We start from the raw sequence: 19,310 nt of genomic DNA, 5'->3' as shown, positions 1-19,310 counted from the left end.
GCCTCAAATATCCAAATCTACAAACAATATAATACACAAACATCAGTAATTTTTAAATAATTAATTATAATTTTGGAAACATTATAATATAGAAATTCTTACCTTAAAGGCCCAAATAAAGCCTAACAAAGTGTATTTGGAACCATCGCCATGCAAACTTTTACGGTCATCAAAGGCAGACGACAACTTATTCCAGGTAGCTTTCCATAGATACGAACCCCACGGAAACAGGTTCCATGCATTTAGGTCCTCTACCAATAAAATTAGGTCCTTAGGAATAGGTTGTCTGGCCTCTCTGCCTAAAAAGCCAGCAAGCAAAAGTACTAAAAGGCATACTCGGACAACATCGACGTCATCCATCTGAGTAAAACCATCTTTCTTATTAAATAATCTCGTCAAGTCTTCGACGTGTAAATTCAGCTTCTCCATTGACAACTCAGGAAAAACCCGAGATAACCATGATGGGCGGGTAATATGACTAGTGTACCGACCTATATCATCGTGTCCGAAGCATAGACCAGTGATTAAGCAAAACTCCTCCCGCCCAAAACACGTATACGCCGGTGGAAAATGGAACCATATCTCTTCATTACCACGTTCTATACTCTCGGGTAGATCGCGTGTCATGGTCTGAAGCCACAAATGGGTCAACATAGCATCTCCACCCGGATGTTGTACTTTCAGCTATGGCCCAAAGCAAGTATCCTCAAACAATTGTCTTTGTACAGGTGAAAGCTTCGACGCAATTGTAGTGACTAGGCTTATTTTATTCCTTAATGTCAATTGAGCCGAAAAAAAGTTCTACAAAAATAATAAACATACCAAGTTAGATATACCAAAAACTACACTGTGAAGATATACCAAAAACAATAATAAATATAAAGAGTAGTAGTTTATTCTTCAAACTTAAATTTGCAACACTGTGAATTTCGTATTTGTCTTTGTCTTTTGGTTGAAGTAATGCAATTCATTCAAGTTTCAATTTGCAGAATAAGAATAGTTTCTGAAACTTAAAATCACAACACGAAAATGAAAATCGCAACAAGAAAATGAATATCGCAACGCGAATTTGACTATCGCAACGCGAAACTAAAATTGCGTTGCGATTTTGTCATTGCGATTTTCATTTCGCGTTGCGATTCTCGGTTTCAAATAGTCATTTTCTAAAATTGAAACTTGAATGAATTGCATTACTTCAACCAAAAGACAAAACAAAGACAAATACTAACTTCACAGGGTTAAAGACTAAACAGTTTAGTAGTATTGGCAGTAATCGAATGAATTTAATAAGCAATCTAAGTGAAATGGTTAATCTATTATTGAAATTAGCAGTAAACTTATCATCAATTTCAATATGAAAAACCAAAGAATAATGCAAAAATTTCAACAAAAAAATAATTAAAAAAACTAACCCTCGGTGGTTGATTTGGTTGATTTTCCATTTCTAATCGTGAATGATTGTGAGGGTGGCTCTGAGAGATGGAGATAGACGGATTTCGTCGGAGATGTGGACGGATGTCGCCGTAGAGAGTGAGAGATGGAGATGGGACTGAGTTATGATTTAGGGTTTTAGGTTAAAAGTTGCGATTACGAGATATATTAATATTCGTGTTTGGAATTTGAAAATAAAATACGCGTTGCGATACTAATAGCGCTTTGAAAATCGCATTGCAATTTTGTATTATCGCGTTGCGATTATGTATTATCACATTGCGATAGTCAAAATCGCATTGCGATTTTCTAAAATCGCATTGCGATAGTCAAAATCACGTTGCGAATCTGGAAACTGATTTGCGATAATGGAGATCGCGTTGCGATTTAGAGATCGCATTGCGATTTTATTGGTCATTTTGGCAAATCGAAAAAAATGGTCAAAATCGTATATTATAAGGAATTTTCAGTCACTGAGGTTATTTTCTCTTATAGTAATGATTAATAATAATGAAATTATTATTAATATTTAATGATTTGATAGTAATGATTAGTAATAATGAAATTATTATTAATATTTAATGATTTGGTAGTAATGATTTAGTAATAATGAAGTTGAATTTATGTAATTTTTGTCGATAAGAGTTTTTAATATTTAATGATATGATGATTTAGTAATGATTTTAATATTTAATGATTTGATGATTTAGTAATGATTTTAATATTATGATTTAATAATAATCATTATAGTAATGATTTAATATTTAATGATTTGATAGTAATGATTTAGTAATAATGAAGTTGAATTTATGTCATTTTTGTCGATAAATTATTCGAGAAGAGTTTTTAAAATTTAATGATTTGATGATTTAGTAATGATTTTAATATTTAATGATTTGATGATTTAATAATGATTTTAATATTATGATTTAATAATAATCATTATAGTAATGATTTAATATTTATTGATTTGATGATTTAATAATGATTTGATAATAATCATTATAGTAATGATTTAATAATGATGTTAATATTTAATGATTTGATTATTTCGTAATGATTTGATAATAATCATTATAATAGTGATTTAGTAATAATCATTATAATAATGATTTAGTAATAATCATTATAATAATATTTAATAATAATGATTTAATAGTAATGATTTAGTAATGATTTTATAATAATGATTTAATACTAATGATTTAATAATTATTACTAATAATTATGGAATAATAACAAATGAGTGTATAAGTGTGGACTACTCAAATTTAAATTTATACATAGTCAAATTTATTAATGATTTTTATATATTTAATGATTTGATACTAATGATTTACTAATTATTATTAATAATGATTTATTATTAATATTTAATTATTTGATACTAGTGATTACTAGTAATGAAATTATAATAATGATTTGATACTAAAAATCATTGTTAAGGTTAAAAAAACTAGTCTAATTTCAATATATAATTTGTAACAAATAGCAAACGAGTTTACAATTGTTGTCGATGTTGGGGTGTTGTTGAATGATAATGTCGGGATGGACGTCTGATACGTTGTGGCCGTTGCGATTGCTCAGGAGTATGGTACACATCCTCCTCATTCATTGGGGGCATTTGAAATGCCATGTGTTCAAAGTCATACGTCGACGAAAACATAGGAGAATAGATGGGTGCCTCAGGCTGCACAAACTCTGGTATGTATGCCGGGATAGTAGAATCATCAACTGTGTGATGCAACGATCGTGCATCGTCGAACGGTTGTGGTGCACTATTATCCACATTGGTCATTTCCGTTTCAGGTTGTTGAGATGAACTCCCACTCCCACTCGGTAGAGAGTATTCAGCTTTACCAAATCTTTTCTTAAACCTCAAAAATTGTCGCATCTCTACCATTGTTGTGAGGAACGGCTTTCCATTATCCCAAAAATAAGCAAGGTAAGACGAAGTCTCAAAATTAAAGTTGTCGTCTTGAATGTCGTCAAGAGTTGTCATGAATGAAGCCCTATTGTTCCAAGCATTAATGTAGGTTGCATGCTTCTCAACCCAATTAACATTTTCTTTACGACGACCATCAAATCTGTGCAGGTCGTCATGCATCTTAACCCAATTCACCTGACGACGACCATCTAAGTTTTGGAGGAGGTCATGATCCCATAGACTCCACGGAATAGGTTGGTGGAAGTGGAATTGCCTTAGCACTCTATCCCCAAATTAGATCTCAACAAAAGTAAAATTGATCAATGGTGTAACAGCACACCAATATTGAAACCCATCTAAAATATCGTACGGTATCAACGGAAAAATTTCTTCATTCATGTATGGTCTCCAATTAAACTGTAAAATTACAAAAACAATAAAATTGATTTAAATCAAATAATATAGTTAATTTAAATAATAATTAAAAATAACAGATTATACATACCTCCTTTTTGGTCTTAATGTCGATATTCAGCCTGAACTCTTTAATGTTGTTGTGCACCAACCCCGTGCCTTCAATTTTATGCCTCCATCTGTATATCAATCAAAACAAAAACATTTTGTTCAATAATTTTAATCAAAATAAATATTTTCTAATTAATATTTTATATTAAAATAGATGATTCATATTACCTTCCGGCAAGTGGAAAGTCAACCACAGTCCGACTAATCGGTGTCAAAAATGGAAGTCTATGCCAAGCCCATGATTGTAGCAGCAACATATATCCACCGATTTCTGTTGTATTATTATCATTCACGACTAATGACGCCTTGCACATCTCACGATACAAGAACGCCAATATCGTCGAACCCCAGCTATATTGCCTACTATTCTCAAAATTTGTTAAAAAAAGAAGATATTGAGTGTGAACATAACTATCGGATTTATCATGCATCAAAATTCCCCCAATCAACTTTAATATATATGCTCGTGTTGCATATATAATTTCGTGCTCCGTACTATTTGGTTGAAGCTGAAATTCATTCTTCAACCATGACAACCTCACACGCCACCCTCTACACTCTGGTGGTATGAGCAATTTCCCAAGAAACAAGCTGCAAAGTTGTGCCACATTATTATTAAACTCATGTGGCATTACCACCGGCATCCCATTAGTTTGGACCCCGAGTTGCATTGCCACATCCTCCAGAGTTATCGTACATTCGCCACACGGCAAATGAAACATGTGCGTTTCTGGTCTCCAACGTTCAATCAACGCACTAATCAAACCTGAGACCAACTTGTAATCTCGCACAAATGTTACATACCAAAATCCAGCCTCTTGTAAGTTTTCTTCAATCAATGGGTGTGGCTTGGGCACTTTATGTAACCGAAGACGAAGGACTCGTTGCTCGTCCTCCTGCAATTAAATAATGCAAAAAATTATCACAATCATCATAAAATAATATTCAAATATTTATTAATTATAATTCATTAAGCAAATATTTTATTCACCATTATTCCCAAATGACTTGAAATATGTTCATTGTCAAGTATCAGCAGTGGAATTTGGTCAGCCATTGGAATGAATCTGTAAAAAAATTAAACAACAATATTTAAAAAATCATTTAATATAATCTAATGTTAAGTAACTAACTAATTTACAACATAGCAAAAAAATTTAATATAATAACTTATAATATAATAAACTTATAAAGTAACAAACTAAACTTTTTAAAATATAACTTAAACGTGAATTTTCCCTTAAACAACTAATAAACTATTCTTTAATATAACTTTAACTAATAAACTATTCTTTAATATAGCCTAAACTAATAAACAATTTTTTAATTAGAATTTAATACTAAAAAACTAATTAACTAAATTTTTTATATAATATAAATTCAACAAATCATATGGCAACTTAACTATTTAAACTAACACAAACTAATTACATATTTTTTTATATATAACTAACTACTAACAAACTAACTAATTAAGTACATTTTTTACCCTAACCCTAAACTAACCCTAACCCTAAATTAACAAACTAATAATTTAAATTAATAAACTAATTTAAATTAAATAAAATGAAAACTTACCTCTATGTTTGCTTGTCGGACTCCCTTTCTTCTTCTTCCTCTAATTCATTTTCTTTCTCTCGACACTCTTCTCTCTTTCTTTCTTATGCTTCCTTAACCCCATATCATACCCCCTATATATTAAAGGGTCGGCTGCCATACACCAATAATTGAAGAATCACGAGCCGTTGATTCTCATGGATTGCAGCAATAATTATTGCATGAAGCAACAAATGATGTTGCAATAATGCAGCGAATAAAGGTGCATGTATCAGCGGGGAGCAACGGGAGCAGGCGAGTATGCAGTGGGGAGTAGGCGAGCAGAGCAGGCGGAGGACAAGGTCGCCCAGCGTGCATGGCAACCTACCCTCCCTCGGCTACCCTAGATGCCCTCGCATAGCTCGCTCGGATGGCCTTGGGCGTGCATGGCATGGCGACCTACCCTCACTCGGCTGCCCTGGATGCCCTCGCATAGCTCGCTCGGATGGCCTCGGTCGGATGCGCTCAGACGTGCATGGCACATGCAAAATCTCTCGTAGGTCGCCGGGAAGAAATGGCGACCTAGTATGTCGCCCGGATGGCATGGCGACCTACGACCAACTGTAGATTTCACCCTATTTGAGCAATTAATCTGATGAGTGCATTATCTCGTGAATTAATTTATTTGAGAACATTATCTCCAAAGTTTTGCCCATTTGATGGGGTATTGGGAAAAAGGTTGATGAATGCGTTTGATGAGTGTTTCAAGGAGGTTCGGATGATCTTCGTGAAGCAGGGTGTGATTTGCTTTGATACAATGGAGAAGAAGTGGAAGGAGCAAAGGGTCTCGGAGTTTGATGCGTTGGGGAGGCGCCTGAGGTTGGTTATCCAGAATTCTCTGAATAGGCGATGAATATTTCTTCTAGAACTGGTGGAATATTGTTCATCAGTTGAGATGATGAAATCTGTATATTCCAGCCCTTTCGTAGATAAGCTCTCAGGTTGGTTTACAGTTTATGTTTTCTATGTTCTTTCATATTGGACATTTTTCATGATAAATATCTGAGATTTTTAAATGGTATACTTGTGAGCTTCAAATGTTAATGAAATTTCCTTGAGTTCAATAGTTATGATTACGAGCAATCTGGGAATGACTCATTTATATTTGGGGTGAATAGATTGTTTGATAGTGATATCCGAAAGTTTAACTTGGATCATTGGAATATTAATACTTTATGGTGGAGATATACTAGAATGCTGTGAGTAGATTCTTACCTACATAAACTTGGTGTTGTCTTCTATCAAAGTTATCAAAGCATCGAGGCGCAAAGTGTCCTGGAACCTTGAGGCGCGAGGCGAATGAAAGGCACTGGATTCATGAAGGCGAGGCGCATGATATCAAAAAAAATTGTAATACATGTATATATTAATACAATCAAACTCAAATATCATAGATATCCAATATTAGGCTTTAATAGAGTTCATTCTCAAACATTTAAGACTTGTAAGTCTTAAAACAAAACATAGAGCTAAAGCACAAATGGTTCATCTGAGATTTGAAAGTTGAAGAATGAAACCCTAGTCCTAACCCTCTAAACACTATTTTTCCCAATTTCTGTTACAGGTTGAGCCGCATCAAATCAATGGAAGTATAATTTAAAGGTTTAATACAAAATTAAATGTCTAAACTATACTTGAAATTATCTTTTTTATGTCTAAAAATTTTTTCGTTAAAAATAAGTATGTATTGTTTTTCCCGTTACACTCTTAGGTGCCTACGGTTAAAAAATCTCTTAAGTACAATGTCACGTTCAAATTTTTTAAAAATAATTTTTAAAAATATTTTATTTAAAAAATAAGGAAATATAAACGTGACACATGTCACTTACGTTTTTATTAACAGTAGACAACTAAAAGTATAACGGAATAAACGTTATACACTTATTCTTAATAAAAAAAATTTAAACATTAAAAATTAATTTTAAATATGATTTAGACATTTAATTTTATATTAATCATTATTTAGAAAAGGTAAAATATAGAAATGTCGTTAGACATAAATTTTTAATTACGATTAAATTAATATAAACAAATATTCACATCAACCGGTCACAAAACGTTCAACGTCATGACTTTATCCATTCCCCACAAGAACCCATGACAACTAAAAACTTTTCTTCCCGCCAATCAAAATACGACACATCACCATAGCTTTTGTGTTTAAAATTACTCACTAGTCACTTCCTTCTTTTCTTCACCTTCTTATTCGTACGAAGACAAAGCGGCTGTCCCTTCACCTGACCCCACTTCCATCGCTCCAACCTTCACCCCAACTCAACATGCTAATGTGCGCCAAGTCGGCTAATAAACTCGAGGTCGACAAAGCCTCCCTGAAGAGCTACATGAGAGGGAAAAACTGGGGAACACAAGAGAAAATCATCAAGTTCTTTGAGTTCGAGGCCCGATTTGCAAACCCCAGTGGGGATTCCGATGAAGGAACACAAGGTTTTAAGCCCACATCGCGCCTCGACTGAGCCTCGCGCCTCGGAGCCTCGTTGTGCCTAGGCGCGCCTAGGCTACGTGCCTCGCTTCAGTGTTGAAAAAGCCCTGTTTAGTGAGCCTCTGCGCTTTTGCACCTCATAGGCTTTTACAACTATGGCTTCTATGTTATCAAATTGTTGAAAGGGTTTAAAATCTCAATGACATGGAATTTTGAGTATAATATGCTTGTTGAATATGGTTGGCTGTACAAAATTTACAGTCCTAGTCTTGGATATCATACTTTACAACCTCTATAACCTTTGAGCTCATCTCGAAACAAAAATTTCCCTACTAAAATGTCATGGTAGAAATAAGAATGATGTGATGTTCATTCGAGAACGTTTTAGTGATTAGAATTTTGAAGCAGCACAGATAAGAGTGTGATTCGTATAAACAAGTGCTGCATAAAATTGGAGGGGAAGTAGAGAATATATAGAAAATTAAGAGGGAAGCCAGAAGTCTAGAACTATAGAAATTTAGGGAACCAAAAACGGAGAGGAATTGATGAATCGAGGAGAAAATCACAATACTTGTCTCTTGACTCTAATTCATCTTATCTTAATAACCCAAGTTTCCTAGAAACTAATATTTAATGGTGCTTGCAGAGTACTTTGTCAGTCTTAGTACTTGTATATAAGAAAGACTAATTCATAAAAAATCAGTTAGAGACCCCAATGCCAGCAGTTAGATGATATCTTACTTATTTTAGGTTCATTCTTTCCTGCTTTATTCTTTCTTGGTTAAGAAAAAACAAGAGCTTCAGTTTAATGTATTGAAGATGAAGAAACTTGTACTTCAATGGTGTTGAATGACATTTTCAGCAACACATACTTGTGTTTAGGAACAAAATCAATTCAGTTGTGTTTACTTCATCCTGCAACATCAGTTCTCTCAGCTTCAAGTAATGAATTTCAAACTGTTCAAAAATTCATCTTGCTTCTTGCAGAAACTGATTAGTATTTGCCTCTCATCTTTTGATTAGTATTTGTTAATATTTTTAAAAAAATCACAAATTTTTATTTTCTAAAAATCATTTTCAAAATTTTTAACCATCCATATTTGCTTTAATGTTTCAATTTTATATTAAAAAAAATGAAAACAAAAATAACCCTTCTTTTTAAATTTGGTTTTATTCCATACATTGGAAGCTCTTACTAAAATTACATACAATTCGGTCGTCCCAAAATAAATATATATATGTTAAACTATAAAAATAGAATACAAGATAACTAAAACCTATTTTTGCACTATATTCAACCAAATATGACAAACATTTGAACAAATTGAATCAAAACATACTAATAAAAAACCTTATTCACTATGGGACGAGCTTTACACAAGGCTTGCAATGAGTGAGCTTTTGGCATGATGCTTCCTTTACCTTCAATCATATCAATTTCCTTTCCATCCATCCTCTCCGGTTTAAAGCTTTCTGGATCATCCCAAACTTTCGGGTCTCGATGAATGGCCCACGCGTTCACCAACACAACCGCGCCACTCGGCACATCGTATCCGCCTATGGTACAATCAGTGGATGGCGTGTGTGGGATGAGAAGAGGAGCTGCAGGGTATAGCCCAAGTGTCTCATACATGATACTTTGAATGTAATGCAGTTTGGGAACATCTGATTCCTCAATCAAGTTTTCTTCGCCAATTAAACTATCTATTTCATCTCTGGCTTTCTTCAATACTTGTGGGTGATTTAGCAAATTGGCCATTGCCCACTCTATTGTCACTGATGATGTATCAGTTCCTGCCAATATGATCACCTGCACACAACAATATCAATTTGTTAACCGAGTTTTACTATCGATATCAACAGGAAGGACATAAGATTTTATGTGATAGGATAATGGTGTTGAATATGGTTAAGGATTGAAACTAACCATTATGAAGCCTTTGATAATTTCATCGGTGTAGTAAACAGGATCCGACTGTTGCATGGAAAGAAGATGATGAATCATACTGTTATTTTGCAGCTTCTTACTTCGATGGTCGTCAATCAACTTCTGCAAGAACCCAACCATTCTTTGTGCAAGCTTTTTCAGCTCCCTTTCAAACCCTAAACTGGACCAGTTCAGAATCAGCAAGTAATCTGCTGGATTCCCCGTTCCACTCTTCTTAGCTACCTCCACCATAAGCTCCCTAAACTCCGTCGCTTCTTCTTCGTCCTCCACTTCATTACCACCGTTCTCATCACGTTGTTAAACGTCAAGTCGGAAAGCATGGATTTCAGCTCCACTTTGGCAAACTCTCCCTGTGACTCATTCGATAGTCTTACCAACAAGCACCTCATTTCATCTTTCCGAGCGTTTATAGTGGCGCTTAGGCGAGCCGGCGAGAATATCTCGGTGGCACCGATTCGACGTAAGTTGTGCCAATGATCACCGTAAGATGAGATAACCGTGGAGTAATTGTATCCCAAGTGCTTGGCGTTGATGAACTTGGGTCGGTTTGCGAAAATGATATCATTCTTGACCAAGCATTCTTCGGCTGTAGCTGAAGATGACATCACAACCATGAGGCGGGAACCGAGCTTGAGGGAGAAGATCGGACCATATTTTTGAGAAAAACTATGGTGCAAACGGTGGATGGGGGGTTTAAGGAGGTGAAGGTGGCCGATTATGGGGAGTGATGGTGGGCTTGGGGGAAGGTTTATTGGGTGTTTTCTCCATTGAAACAAGTAGTTCAAACTAATGACGAGAAATATAAATGAAAGAAATGAGTAAAGAATTGTCGATTCTTACATTGTTTTTGAGTTTTCTTTTTTATTATGGTGTAATGAATTGAAATTGTAAAATCTTTATATATAAAGGCTTAAATATGATAAGGTCACACGTCCTGTCAGACCTTAACTTTGATATTGCGACAGTTTGGGTTTGAAGGTTCTGAGGAGTGACATTAGCTTCTTCATATCTATCCCTCGGTTTCAAATATGGATCAATCACCAATGCATTTATACTCTTGACTCGATTCATGATGCTCCCTCTGGTTAGTATCACACAAAGTCTTTTGTATGATGAATTTCTCATCACCCCGCTACACAAATCAAATATAAAAGAATCACCCATATATATAGCATCAGACCACCAAGCCATGAAAAAACACTGCCAGAGCATCTGCAAAGCAATAGGATTTGTGAAGAACAGGAGTTACAGGACATACCTCATCATTTCTGGTTTCAACATGATATTAATATAACTGAAGAGCATCCGCGATCTCTATAGCCAATTCTCATCAAGAGAGCACCATTAGAAAGAAAAAGAATGATCAACATAAAAAACACACCTTGTCTTGTCATTAACAACCAGATCGTTTTGATAGACACTTTCAGAGTTGTTTAATCCTATCACCAGAGGACTAAACCCTAAATCTTCAAGGTCAGTGAATTTATGCTCCAACTTGGCAATACTCAAGTCAATACTCCAAAACTGGTCATTGTTCCAGCTTTTCTGCAGATTTGAATTCTTCAATTACTCAAACAAACTCCTAGCTACAGACCCTAAACAAGGAGTTGTTACCTCCATTGTCAATCTTGTGTGTTTCCTTCATCAACCTCTCTTCTTATGTGGCAGCCTCCAAGCACGGCAAGAGAGGCCATCTTCATCTTTCTCATTGAACTTAGAATCGTTTAAACCATCTTCTTAACAGGTATTGTAGAGTACTAAGAAGTAAGAACAGCAGAGAAGAAACTTATAACGTATGCATCCTCACGAAGATAATTGAAAAATTAAGTTTTCAATCAAAGTATCAAACAGAGAAAACAATATAAGAATTCAATGCATAACTAATACCAGAATATTTATAACATGGCAAAGGAGTTCAACTTTTGGCCTAAATTTGGAGTTTTAGAACTCGAAAATTCTCCAGATAATACCAGAAAACAGATAAATAAAAGACCAGAAGACAAGAAAAGCAGACATTTTACATTCAACCAACAATTCATTTTATTTTATCCTTCAAAAACAAAGCAAAAAATAAAATCTCGTTATGGAGGAGGATGTTGGGAAACAGATTGTACTTTAGATTCCAACAAAGACACATATCTATCAAGAACTGAAATCACAGCTTCGAACTCAGTCACTTGCTGTTCTATTGCATCAATCTGTTGAACATATTCATCAAAGTTGCCACTCTTGTTTTTAAGCTGTTCAACAAATACCCTTAACCCAGATGCCACATCCCCAAATCCTTTGTATTCTTCGGCCACTCTCACATTCATCTTCTCCAATAGCTCCAAAACATTGTTGGTCCCCTGCAGTAAACAAAAATATGTTTGGGTCACCTTAAAAAGATTGAAAAATACAGCCACGTTTCTGGAGTTTATTCAACCTATTGGAGTTTCTGAGAGAAATGAATGGGTGTAGGGAAACCTGGAGTTCAGATTTGACCATCGAGGAGAGGCTGGTGAAGAGATCGTTGAGCGACTCGGCAAGCTCGTCTGGGACCTCTGGTTCCTTGTCAGCCATGGCTGCGAACCCAAGTAATTTTTGTGTTTGGTTACTTCAGGATGATTGAGAATGGATTCAGCAAGGGACGCTAAACAGGTTAGTTAAGGAAATATTTTTAAGGGTAAACTACACATTTAGTGACTAAACTATTAGTTTTGATCCGTTTTGGTGCCTAAACCTTCAATTATTTTCAAAACTATATATAATATTTAGTTTTTGTTTCATTTTAGTACCCGTTAAAAACTTAATGTTAAGTTTTGAAAAAATTGAAAGTTTAGGTACTAAAGCAGACCAAAAAAGATAGTTTAGGTAATAAATGTGTTAAGTTTTTAATGGAGGGATACTAAAATGAAACGAAAACTAAACGTTAGATATGATATTTTAAAAAAATTAAAAGTTTATATACTAAAATGGACCAAAATTGATAGTTTAGATATTAAACGTATAATTTACTCTATTTTTAAAAATAAATTTTAGGGTAAACTATAAAAATAGTCACTAATGTATGAGTAAGTTTTTGTTTTCTCTACAGAAATTTTAAACGAAACAAATTAATCATTAACATTATCGATTTATTACAAATCGATCACTTGCTATTAACAACGGCTAGTTTCGTCACAGAAAACTGGTTTGACACGCTTAAAGTGTTGAGGTGTCATTACTAAGCCAAGTAAGATCATAGTTGACCAACTATTTACTTATATTGACCAACTGATATTATAATAATCCTACATAATTCTGAACCCATCTTTTTCTTGTTTTCTTTCTGCCTCGCATATGCTCACCCTCCAGGCCCGCCACACTCAAGAACTTCTCGTCTCAGATGTAACTGATCCCAAGAGCATTGTAAACCTATAAAATGGTTAGCAAAATAGATTACGATACTTTCATTTTTACAAAACATGGAGAGAGTGAAGATGGAAGAGAAAGGGTTAGTTTTGAATAATGAAGATGGTCAAATGATGCCAAAAAAAGTCAATCAATATGCCACATCAGCATTCCTTTATTTCAATAATTATAAATTAATAACGTTAGTGATCAATTTAATATTTTTAAACTTTAATTGAAAAAATAAAAACTTACTTAAATATTAGTGACATTTTATATCGTTTATCCTAAATTTTATTAACATAATTAGTTTTCAAGTAAACAACATCGGTGGTACCTTATATTTTTGACATGTTTAATTTTGGTTACTAATTTGAAAAAAAAATATGATTTGGTCACTTTTGTTTTCGACCATTATAATTTTATGACACGTTAACTCCAATGTGGCACATTAATGGAAATGGGTAAATTTTAAATTGAGTCTTGAATTTTAAATAAAATATTAATTTGACCTTAAACTTTACACAAAATACTAATTCAACCCTTAAACTTTATATAAAATATCAATTGAATCTCTAAATCCAATCAAAGTTCACGTCGATGTCCAACCACAATAGTCGACGACCGTTGGACCCAAAATTTCTAATTTACCCCCTTTTAACCTTCCGAACGTGAAACCCATGTTCATTTCACCGAAAAATAAAAAAAATGGAAATTTAAAAAATTAAAAATTATAATTAATATATAAAAATCAAATTAACTTTTTTAAGCATATTACATTAATTATTTTTCGAAACATACCCTAAATCTTTAATCTTTATTTTATGATACAATTAACTTACATTAATATGAATAAAGTATTGATGAAATATTTTTCAACGTCTCATTTTCATGGAGTAAGAAGTATTAGTAGTTTATTTAATTTAATTTTTATTTTTTTTAAAAAATTATCACTGTCATTCAAAATATTTCGAAAAATATTTTCAATAAAAATTTAAGAAATAATATAAAATTATTTTTCAAAAAATAAAATTTATTCTCTAAACATAACTTTTGGAAGACCATTTTCAATAGCATTATTCAAATTCATGTATGAAGCACTAGGATATTGCATACGGTGGGATGATGTACAAAACTACATTCACTTCCCAAGAAATCTGAAAATTTTCAAAGACAGTTCATGTGATTAAACCTCCTTCAAAACCGAAACCCAGATTTGTTTGAACTCGAATGAACGATTCCATCACTCGGTGATCTTCAAGTAAACATGAAACGTAAGTCTCAGTTTCTTGCAATCTGGGGAACAGATTAAGCCCTACTCATTCTGCTTGATCATTCTTTAAAAAGGCCAATGCAATTACTATATATGGCCACCAGGTTAGAGAACACAGCCACCACAATCATGACAATGGCTAAGATCCTGTCCTTCTTCGTCGATTTAATATGTCGATCCCTAAGCGTTACAGCAGCCGGAAAAATGAATCCAAGGCAAACTGCAGCGGTTGCACCAGTGAATTGGAAGGCAACCCAGATGCTGGGTATGAAATTTGCACCCAAGTAGACCAGTGTGATGAGTCCGGAAGTAACCGAAGCAAATCTCGTGTTGGACTGAGCTAAAGGTCTAGCCGAAGGGAAGAAGAGGCCGTCTATGTTGAGTCGAAGCGGATAGAAGATGACCGGAAATACGAGCATGAGGTGAGCTGCATAACTAACACGGACAGCATCGTTAAGCAGGGAACTATAAGGAATGCCGAGATCGGTATCAAAGTTGGAGAGCACATCGTCCAATGTCGCTTCTCCGAATAGAAGAAACCCGAAAAAGCTTATCAATACGTAGACGACCGCGCATGAAGCTAGAGATACTCGAACAACTAGTCCCATCTGAGTTGAGCCTTTGAGTTCATTAGCTATACTGTGAACTACAGATAGTTTAACACACAAGAATATTAGCCATTCTTATTATCCTGCAAACTTAAATCAAGTGTTCAATTGCAGAATGGACCTACATACCATTAAAGTGGCAGAGATATGCGGTGACTACAACAGGGAATACAGTGAAGAGCTCCCAGAATGAGCTCAAATCGACGACATCCGGTAGTAATTTCGGCATCATTATAGTTCCATTGATCAACTTGAACATTGCTATTCCCAGGGTGATAACAAGAAATACAATAGCCAGAGCAACAGATAGTGCTGACGAAAATCTTAGGGAATCTGCAATACAAGAAAGCACAACAGCAAGTTAGTGACCTGCAATAAAATCCATCCAATTGAGATTCTATTGGTCGAAGATCATAAAGTTCTAATTCGGATGCTAAGACGATTAGATAAAATTCAGCATACATTAGCAAAACAAGACCACTAACCGATGCGCTTAAAACAAGCCAATGGAGAGAATATGCCTATTGTTGTGGCGAAAAGAACAAAAGTACGGCCGTTCCACCAATGTTGGCCGAACCAACCTTCGAGGACACCGGCATGGTGAACACCACTAGATGTTGTTCCAGAAAGCACGTCACCTCCAAGAAACAACAAACCATAACAAGTTCTTTAGACGACTGAATATCAAAGAATAATGAGATCTGCAATTTGAAGTTGAATGAAATGAAAGCATACCAATAATAATCATAAACACAATGAGAACTCCAATGTTGTTGACTAAAACAGAGACCTGCAATAAGATTTTCCCATACTTTCCAAATGCATCCCCCATAAGACCTCCATAAGAAGATGTTTTTGCAGCCTTACTAAACCTTAACAATAACTCTATCGAGGCATCGGTTAAGAATGCCATAAAGACGATAAGAGTGACCCCGAGAATTAGGCCGAGGACCTTCATCATGGCGGGCAAGGCCATGATCCCTGCACCCACAATTGTTGTTGACAAGTTAAACACTGCTCCAGGCAAAGAAGCCCCATTAAATTCACCATGAACGCCATCTTCATCTTGTTGTTTAGGCAGCAGCAAGGGATGTTCCTCGTCTGCAACATGTTTGCAGCTCCCCCTTGAATTCCTCTCTTTCCTTGATGCTATATCCCCAACGGCCGTCATCTAAATCACCAAGTTCTCTCAAAGATTCAACCTTTTTATGCAAAAATCTAAACCACCTTGAAAACGTCAAAATCCTTGAATTCAATCAAATAAAACCATCAAAGGAATAATTGTAGACTAACCCAGAAAAGGACCAAAATTTGACCAGGCATAGAAACATAAACAATCAAATATACGAGCCTTGAGATGGAAGAATTTAGAGTGTCCCATACGACCACAAAGTTAAAAAATAAAATAGTGTTTATCTGGTCCTCTCAATTCGACGGAAAAAAGTTGCATGAATATCTATGGTAACGTATAATTAAACAAAGAGAGTTTAAAATTAGAATCTACTAATAATGAAATGCTTTGGGATCTTTATCTCAATGAAGCACGAAAGGAGGATGGTGCATATTAGCACTTTCCTGTCTGAAGATACTAATATTTTTATTATTATTATTATTATTATCATTATCATTATTATTATTGTTATTATTATTATTATTATTATTATTATTATTATTATTATTATTATTAAATATATTAAATACATATATAAATAAATATTACAAGCCCGAATGGAAGCCCAATTACAAACAGTGGCCCATACCCAAAATCCTACAGTAAACCCTAAACCCAATTTAGGGTTTGTATCATCCTCAGCCGCCATCTTCAATTCCAGCCGTTGGATCTGGTTTGATCCAACGGTCCACCATTTGCCAGAGGAAACCCTAGGGTATCTATACCCTAGGGACACGTCCCAGCGCCGCCGTTGTTGGTTCCAGAAGCCTTCACCGCCACACCCACTCCAGCCGCACACGTCTTGCCCAAAATGGTGAGTCACCACTGGAAGTCCGGTGACTCACCGAAGAACTTCTTTCGGACCGGTCTGAGACGAACACCGGTGGTGGCTATAAAAGCCACCACCCATCTGCGAAAGAAAAAAAAAAGACAGAGACAGAGAACGGAGAAGAAAAAGATAGAAAGAAAAAAAAAACAAACTAGTACCAACGATCTCAGCAGCAAAGAACCAGAAGAAAAAGAGAGAAAAAGGAAGAAGAGACTTACCGAGGAAGCCTCGACCACCGGATCTCGTCAGAACCTTCGAAACATCGAAGGTATTTTTGTAACCTTCGGGCCAGCCGGTTTTGGACTCTTATAGTCCTTCCCGAACGACGTCGTTTCGGGAAGGACTATGCGCGTAATTATGAAATAGTTAAACCCCGTCCGCAGTCCTTCGTATTTGTAAATTTTACATTTTGGTCACTAAACTGAATTTATAATAATTTTAATTCAGTCTTTGAATTTTAATTTTATTCATTTTAGTCCTTTTTATTAAAATAATATATTTAGGATAAATGACAAATTTAATCCCTTAATTTTAATAAATAAATTTTTTATCCCTAGTTCATATTTTTAATTAATTTTATTATAAAATTTGAATTTTAGATAATTTCATTTTGGTCACTAAATTATTAAATTAGAAAATAAAATATTTAATCCCTATAATTTTAATTAGATTTAGTTTTATTTTTATAATTTAGTTATTTATATGTTCATCTTACTGCCTAAAATATATTGTTTTAGTGATATTTTTATATTGTATAAATATTTTATATATTCATAAATATACTTATAAAATAGTAATTTTAATATTTATTTTTTAACATCGAAGAAAGGACAGTCTTAATACAACTGGATGTCCTATTCTGGTATTTTAAAATTAAACAATATTATTTAAATTAATATTTATCAATATCAAAGAAAAGAGCTGTCTTAAGGCACCTAGAAGTTCTTTTCTGATATTTTAAATAAATAAATATTTAAATAAATATAATTTTGAAAATATAGGATTATAAATTAAATATATTTTTGAATTTTTAAATTTTAATAATAAGAGACAATTTATAATTAAAAGTACCAATTTTGGGCGTTGTAGGGGTGCTAATCCTTCCCTAAACGTAACCGACCACGAATCCCTTTTTATTATTAAAAAGAACGAATTTTTGGTTAAAACGCAGATCAATTTATCTTTTAACTGATGTTTTCTTAAAAACTCTTTTAAAAGATAATTTTTTAGGTATTCGACCTACCTGATCCAAAAGGCCGATGGCGACTCCCAAATTATTTTCAAAACCATTTATTCACATCAATTTTCTCGCCAAATATAATATTTCGTGCCCGGACGAAAACCGGTTACGAAAGCTTGGCGACTCCGCTGGGGACCGGTCAAACTTTTAAAAAAAAATCAATTATAAATTGTCTCTATTAATTAAAAATTAAAAATTCATATATTTAATTTTTAATTCTTTCTTTTCAAATTTTTTATTATTTTTATAATATTTATATGTTTTATTTTCTTTGCAAGTATTTTATTTCATTATTTATTTTTCTAAAGTTTGAACATTTCTCCTCACACACAACACTTGCATTGCATAACATAAAGCTCTATAATTGAGTTGTCCCTTTTAAGTGGGAGTGAAAGCGACGTCTTCGTGAGAATTTATTCTCCGTGTCAGACCTAGCAAGTAACTTTCGGGGTTCATATGCTCTATGTCTTCGTGAGAATTTATTCTCCGTGTCAGGCATAGAGAAATGTATCCCCTCGAATTGAACTCGATCCACTTTAGTCTGTGATGGACTAGGATTGAGGGTTAGCAACCCAAGGGGGCACTAACAAGGACAATTCGGGTACCTTTATTCTTAGATCTGAAACCTTGCATATAAAAAACCTTAGAAACTCTTCCGATCAGAAGTCATGCCGAAATTTTGTCCAAAATAGGTATACACACAGGAGAAATGAATTCTGTCTTTCCTGTTCATTTATTTATTGTTTAAGTTACATGTTTATTTAAATTATTTAAATTCAGAGAAGCATGTTTAAATAAGAATATTTATGTAAATGTTATTATTCTTTAAACTAACTTATTTTCTTTTTGTGTGTTCATTATTTTTCTGTTTGCATTGCATCATACAGGATAAAAGACATTGATCCTTGTGTTAATTGTCGCATTGGAAAGCCTTCATCTATGGATAAAAA

The 19,310-nt window shown here is 34.1% G+C and overlaps 3 protein-coding genes and 1 pseudogene across 5 annotated transcripts in view; 1 reads left to right on the top strand and 3 right to left on the bottom strand.

Moving 5' to 3' along the window:
• Positions 1 to 6,491, top strand: part of LOC120190489 (probable transcription factor At5g28040) — a 28,641-nt gene extending 22,150 nt beyond the window's left edge. Inside the window, exon 2 of the mRNA XM_039193564.1 lies at positions 6,133 to 6,491. Coding sequence (XP_039049495.1) covers positions 6,133 to 6,332 — 200 coding nt within the window. The 3' untranslated portion in view covers positions 6,333 to 6,491. The remainder of the gene's footprint in view (positions 1 to 6,132) is intronic.
• LOC120190490 (biogenesis of lysosome-related organelles complex 1 subunit 2-like) lies at positions 521 to 12,469 on the bottom strand. Of its 3 annotated transcripts, XM_039193566.1 has the most exons (3): positions 12,334 to 12,469; positions 11,928 to 12,215; positions 521 to 534 (listed from the first exon to the last, which is right to left on the bottom strand). In XM_039193566.1, the coding sequence occupies exons 1-2, from the start codon at positions 12,427 to 12,429 to the stop codon at positions 11,949 to 11,951; spliced, it is 363 nt and encodes a 120-aa protein (XP_039049497.1). In that variant the 5' UTR covers positions 12,430 to 12,469; the 3' UTR covers positions 521 to 534; positions 11,928 to 11,948. The 3 variants fall into 3 exon arrangements, with proteins under 3 accessions (XP_039049497.1, XP_039049496.1, XP_039049498.1); XM_039193565.1 differs by lacking the exon at positions 521 to 534 and having other exon boundaries at positions 11,890 to 12,215; XM_039193567.1 differs by lacking the exon at positions 521 to 534 and having other exon boundaries at positions 11,890 to 12,215; positions 12,352 to 12,469.
• Positions 9,197 to 10,709, bottom strand: LOC120190487 (annotated as a pseudogene).
• A 1,987-nt stretch (positions 12,470 to 14,456) lies between the features above and the next one.
• LOC120190054 (amino acid transporter AVT6A-like) lies at positions 14,457 to 16,337 on the bottom strand. Its single transcript, XM_039193182.1, has 4 exons — positions 15,856 to 16,337; positions 15,606 to 15,758; positions 15,250 to 15,453; positions 14,457 to 15,158 (listed from the first exon to the last, which is right to left on the bottom strand). Exons 1-4 carry the CDS (start codon positions 16,289 to 16,291, stop codon positions 14,572 to 14,574), a joined length of 1,380 nt encoding a protein of 459 aa, XP_039049113.1. The 5' UTR covers positions 16,292 to 16,337; the 3' UTR covers positions 14,457 to 14,571.
• Positions 16,338 to 19,310: the final 2,973 nt, after the last annotated feature.

Source organism: Hibiscus syriacus, unplaced genomic scaffold (assembly GCF_006381635.1).
Source record: "Hibiscus syriacus cultivar Baekdansim isolate YM2019G1 unplaced genomic scaffold, ASM638163v2 tig00116962_pilon, whole genome shotgun sequence".
Taxonomy (NCBI): domain Eukaryota; kingdom Viridiplantae; phylum Streptophyta; class Magnoliopsida; order Malvales; family Malvaceae; genus Hibiscus; species Hibiscus syriacus.
The sequence above is the reverse complement of the archived record's forward strand: the minus strand, read 5'-3'. Positions and strand labels throughout refer to the sequence as shown.

What these genes read in the sequence shown, in the direction of transcription:
- LOC120190490 (XM_039193566.1), bottom strand. Translation starts at nt 12,429, where the DNA reads ATGGCTGACAAGGAACCAGAGGTCCCAGACGAGCTTGCCGAGTCGCTC. An exon ending in TGGTCAAATCTGAACTCCAG is followed by an intron (nt 12,216 to 12,333) that starts GTTTCCCTACAC and finishes TGTTTACTGCAG; the next exon opens with GGGACCAACAATGTTTTGGA.
- LOC120190054 (XM_039193182.1), bottom strand. Translation starts at nt 16,291, where the DNA reads ATGACGGCCGTTGGGGATATAGCATCAAGGAAAGAGAGGAATTCAAGG. An exon ending in TGTGTTTATGATTATTATTG is followed by an intron (nt 15,759 to 15,855) that starts GTATGCTTTCAT and finishes TGTTTCTTGGAG; the next exon opens with GTGACGTGCTTTCTGGAACA. An exon ending in ATATCTCTGCCACTTTAATG is followed by an intron (nt 15,159 to 15,249) that starts GTATGTAGGTCC and finishes AACTATCTGTAG; the next exon opens with TTCACAGTATAGCTAATGAA.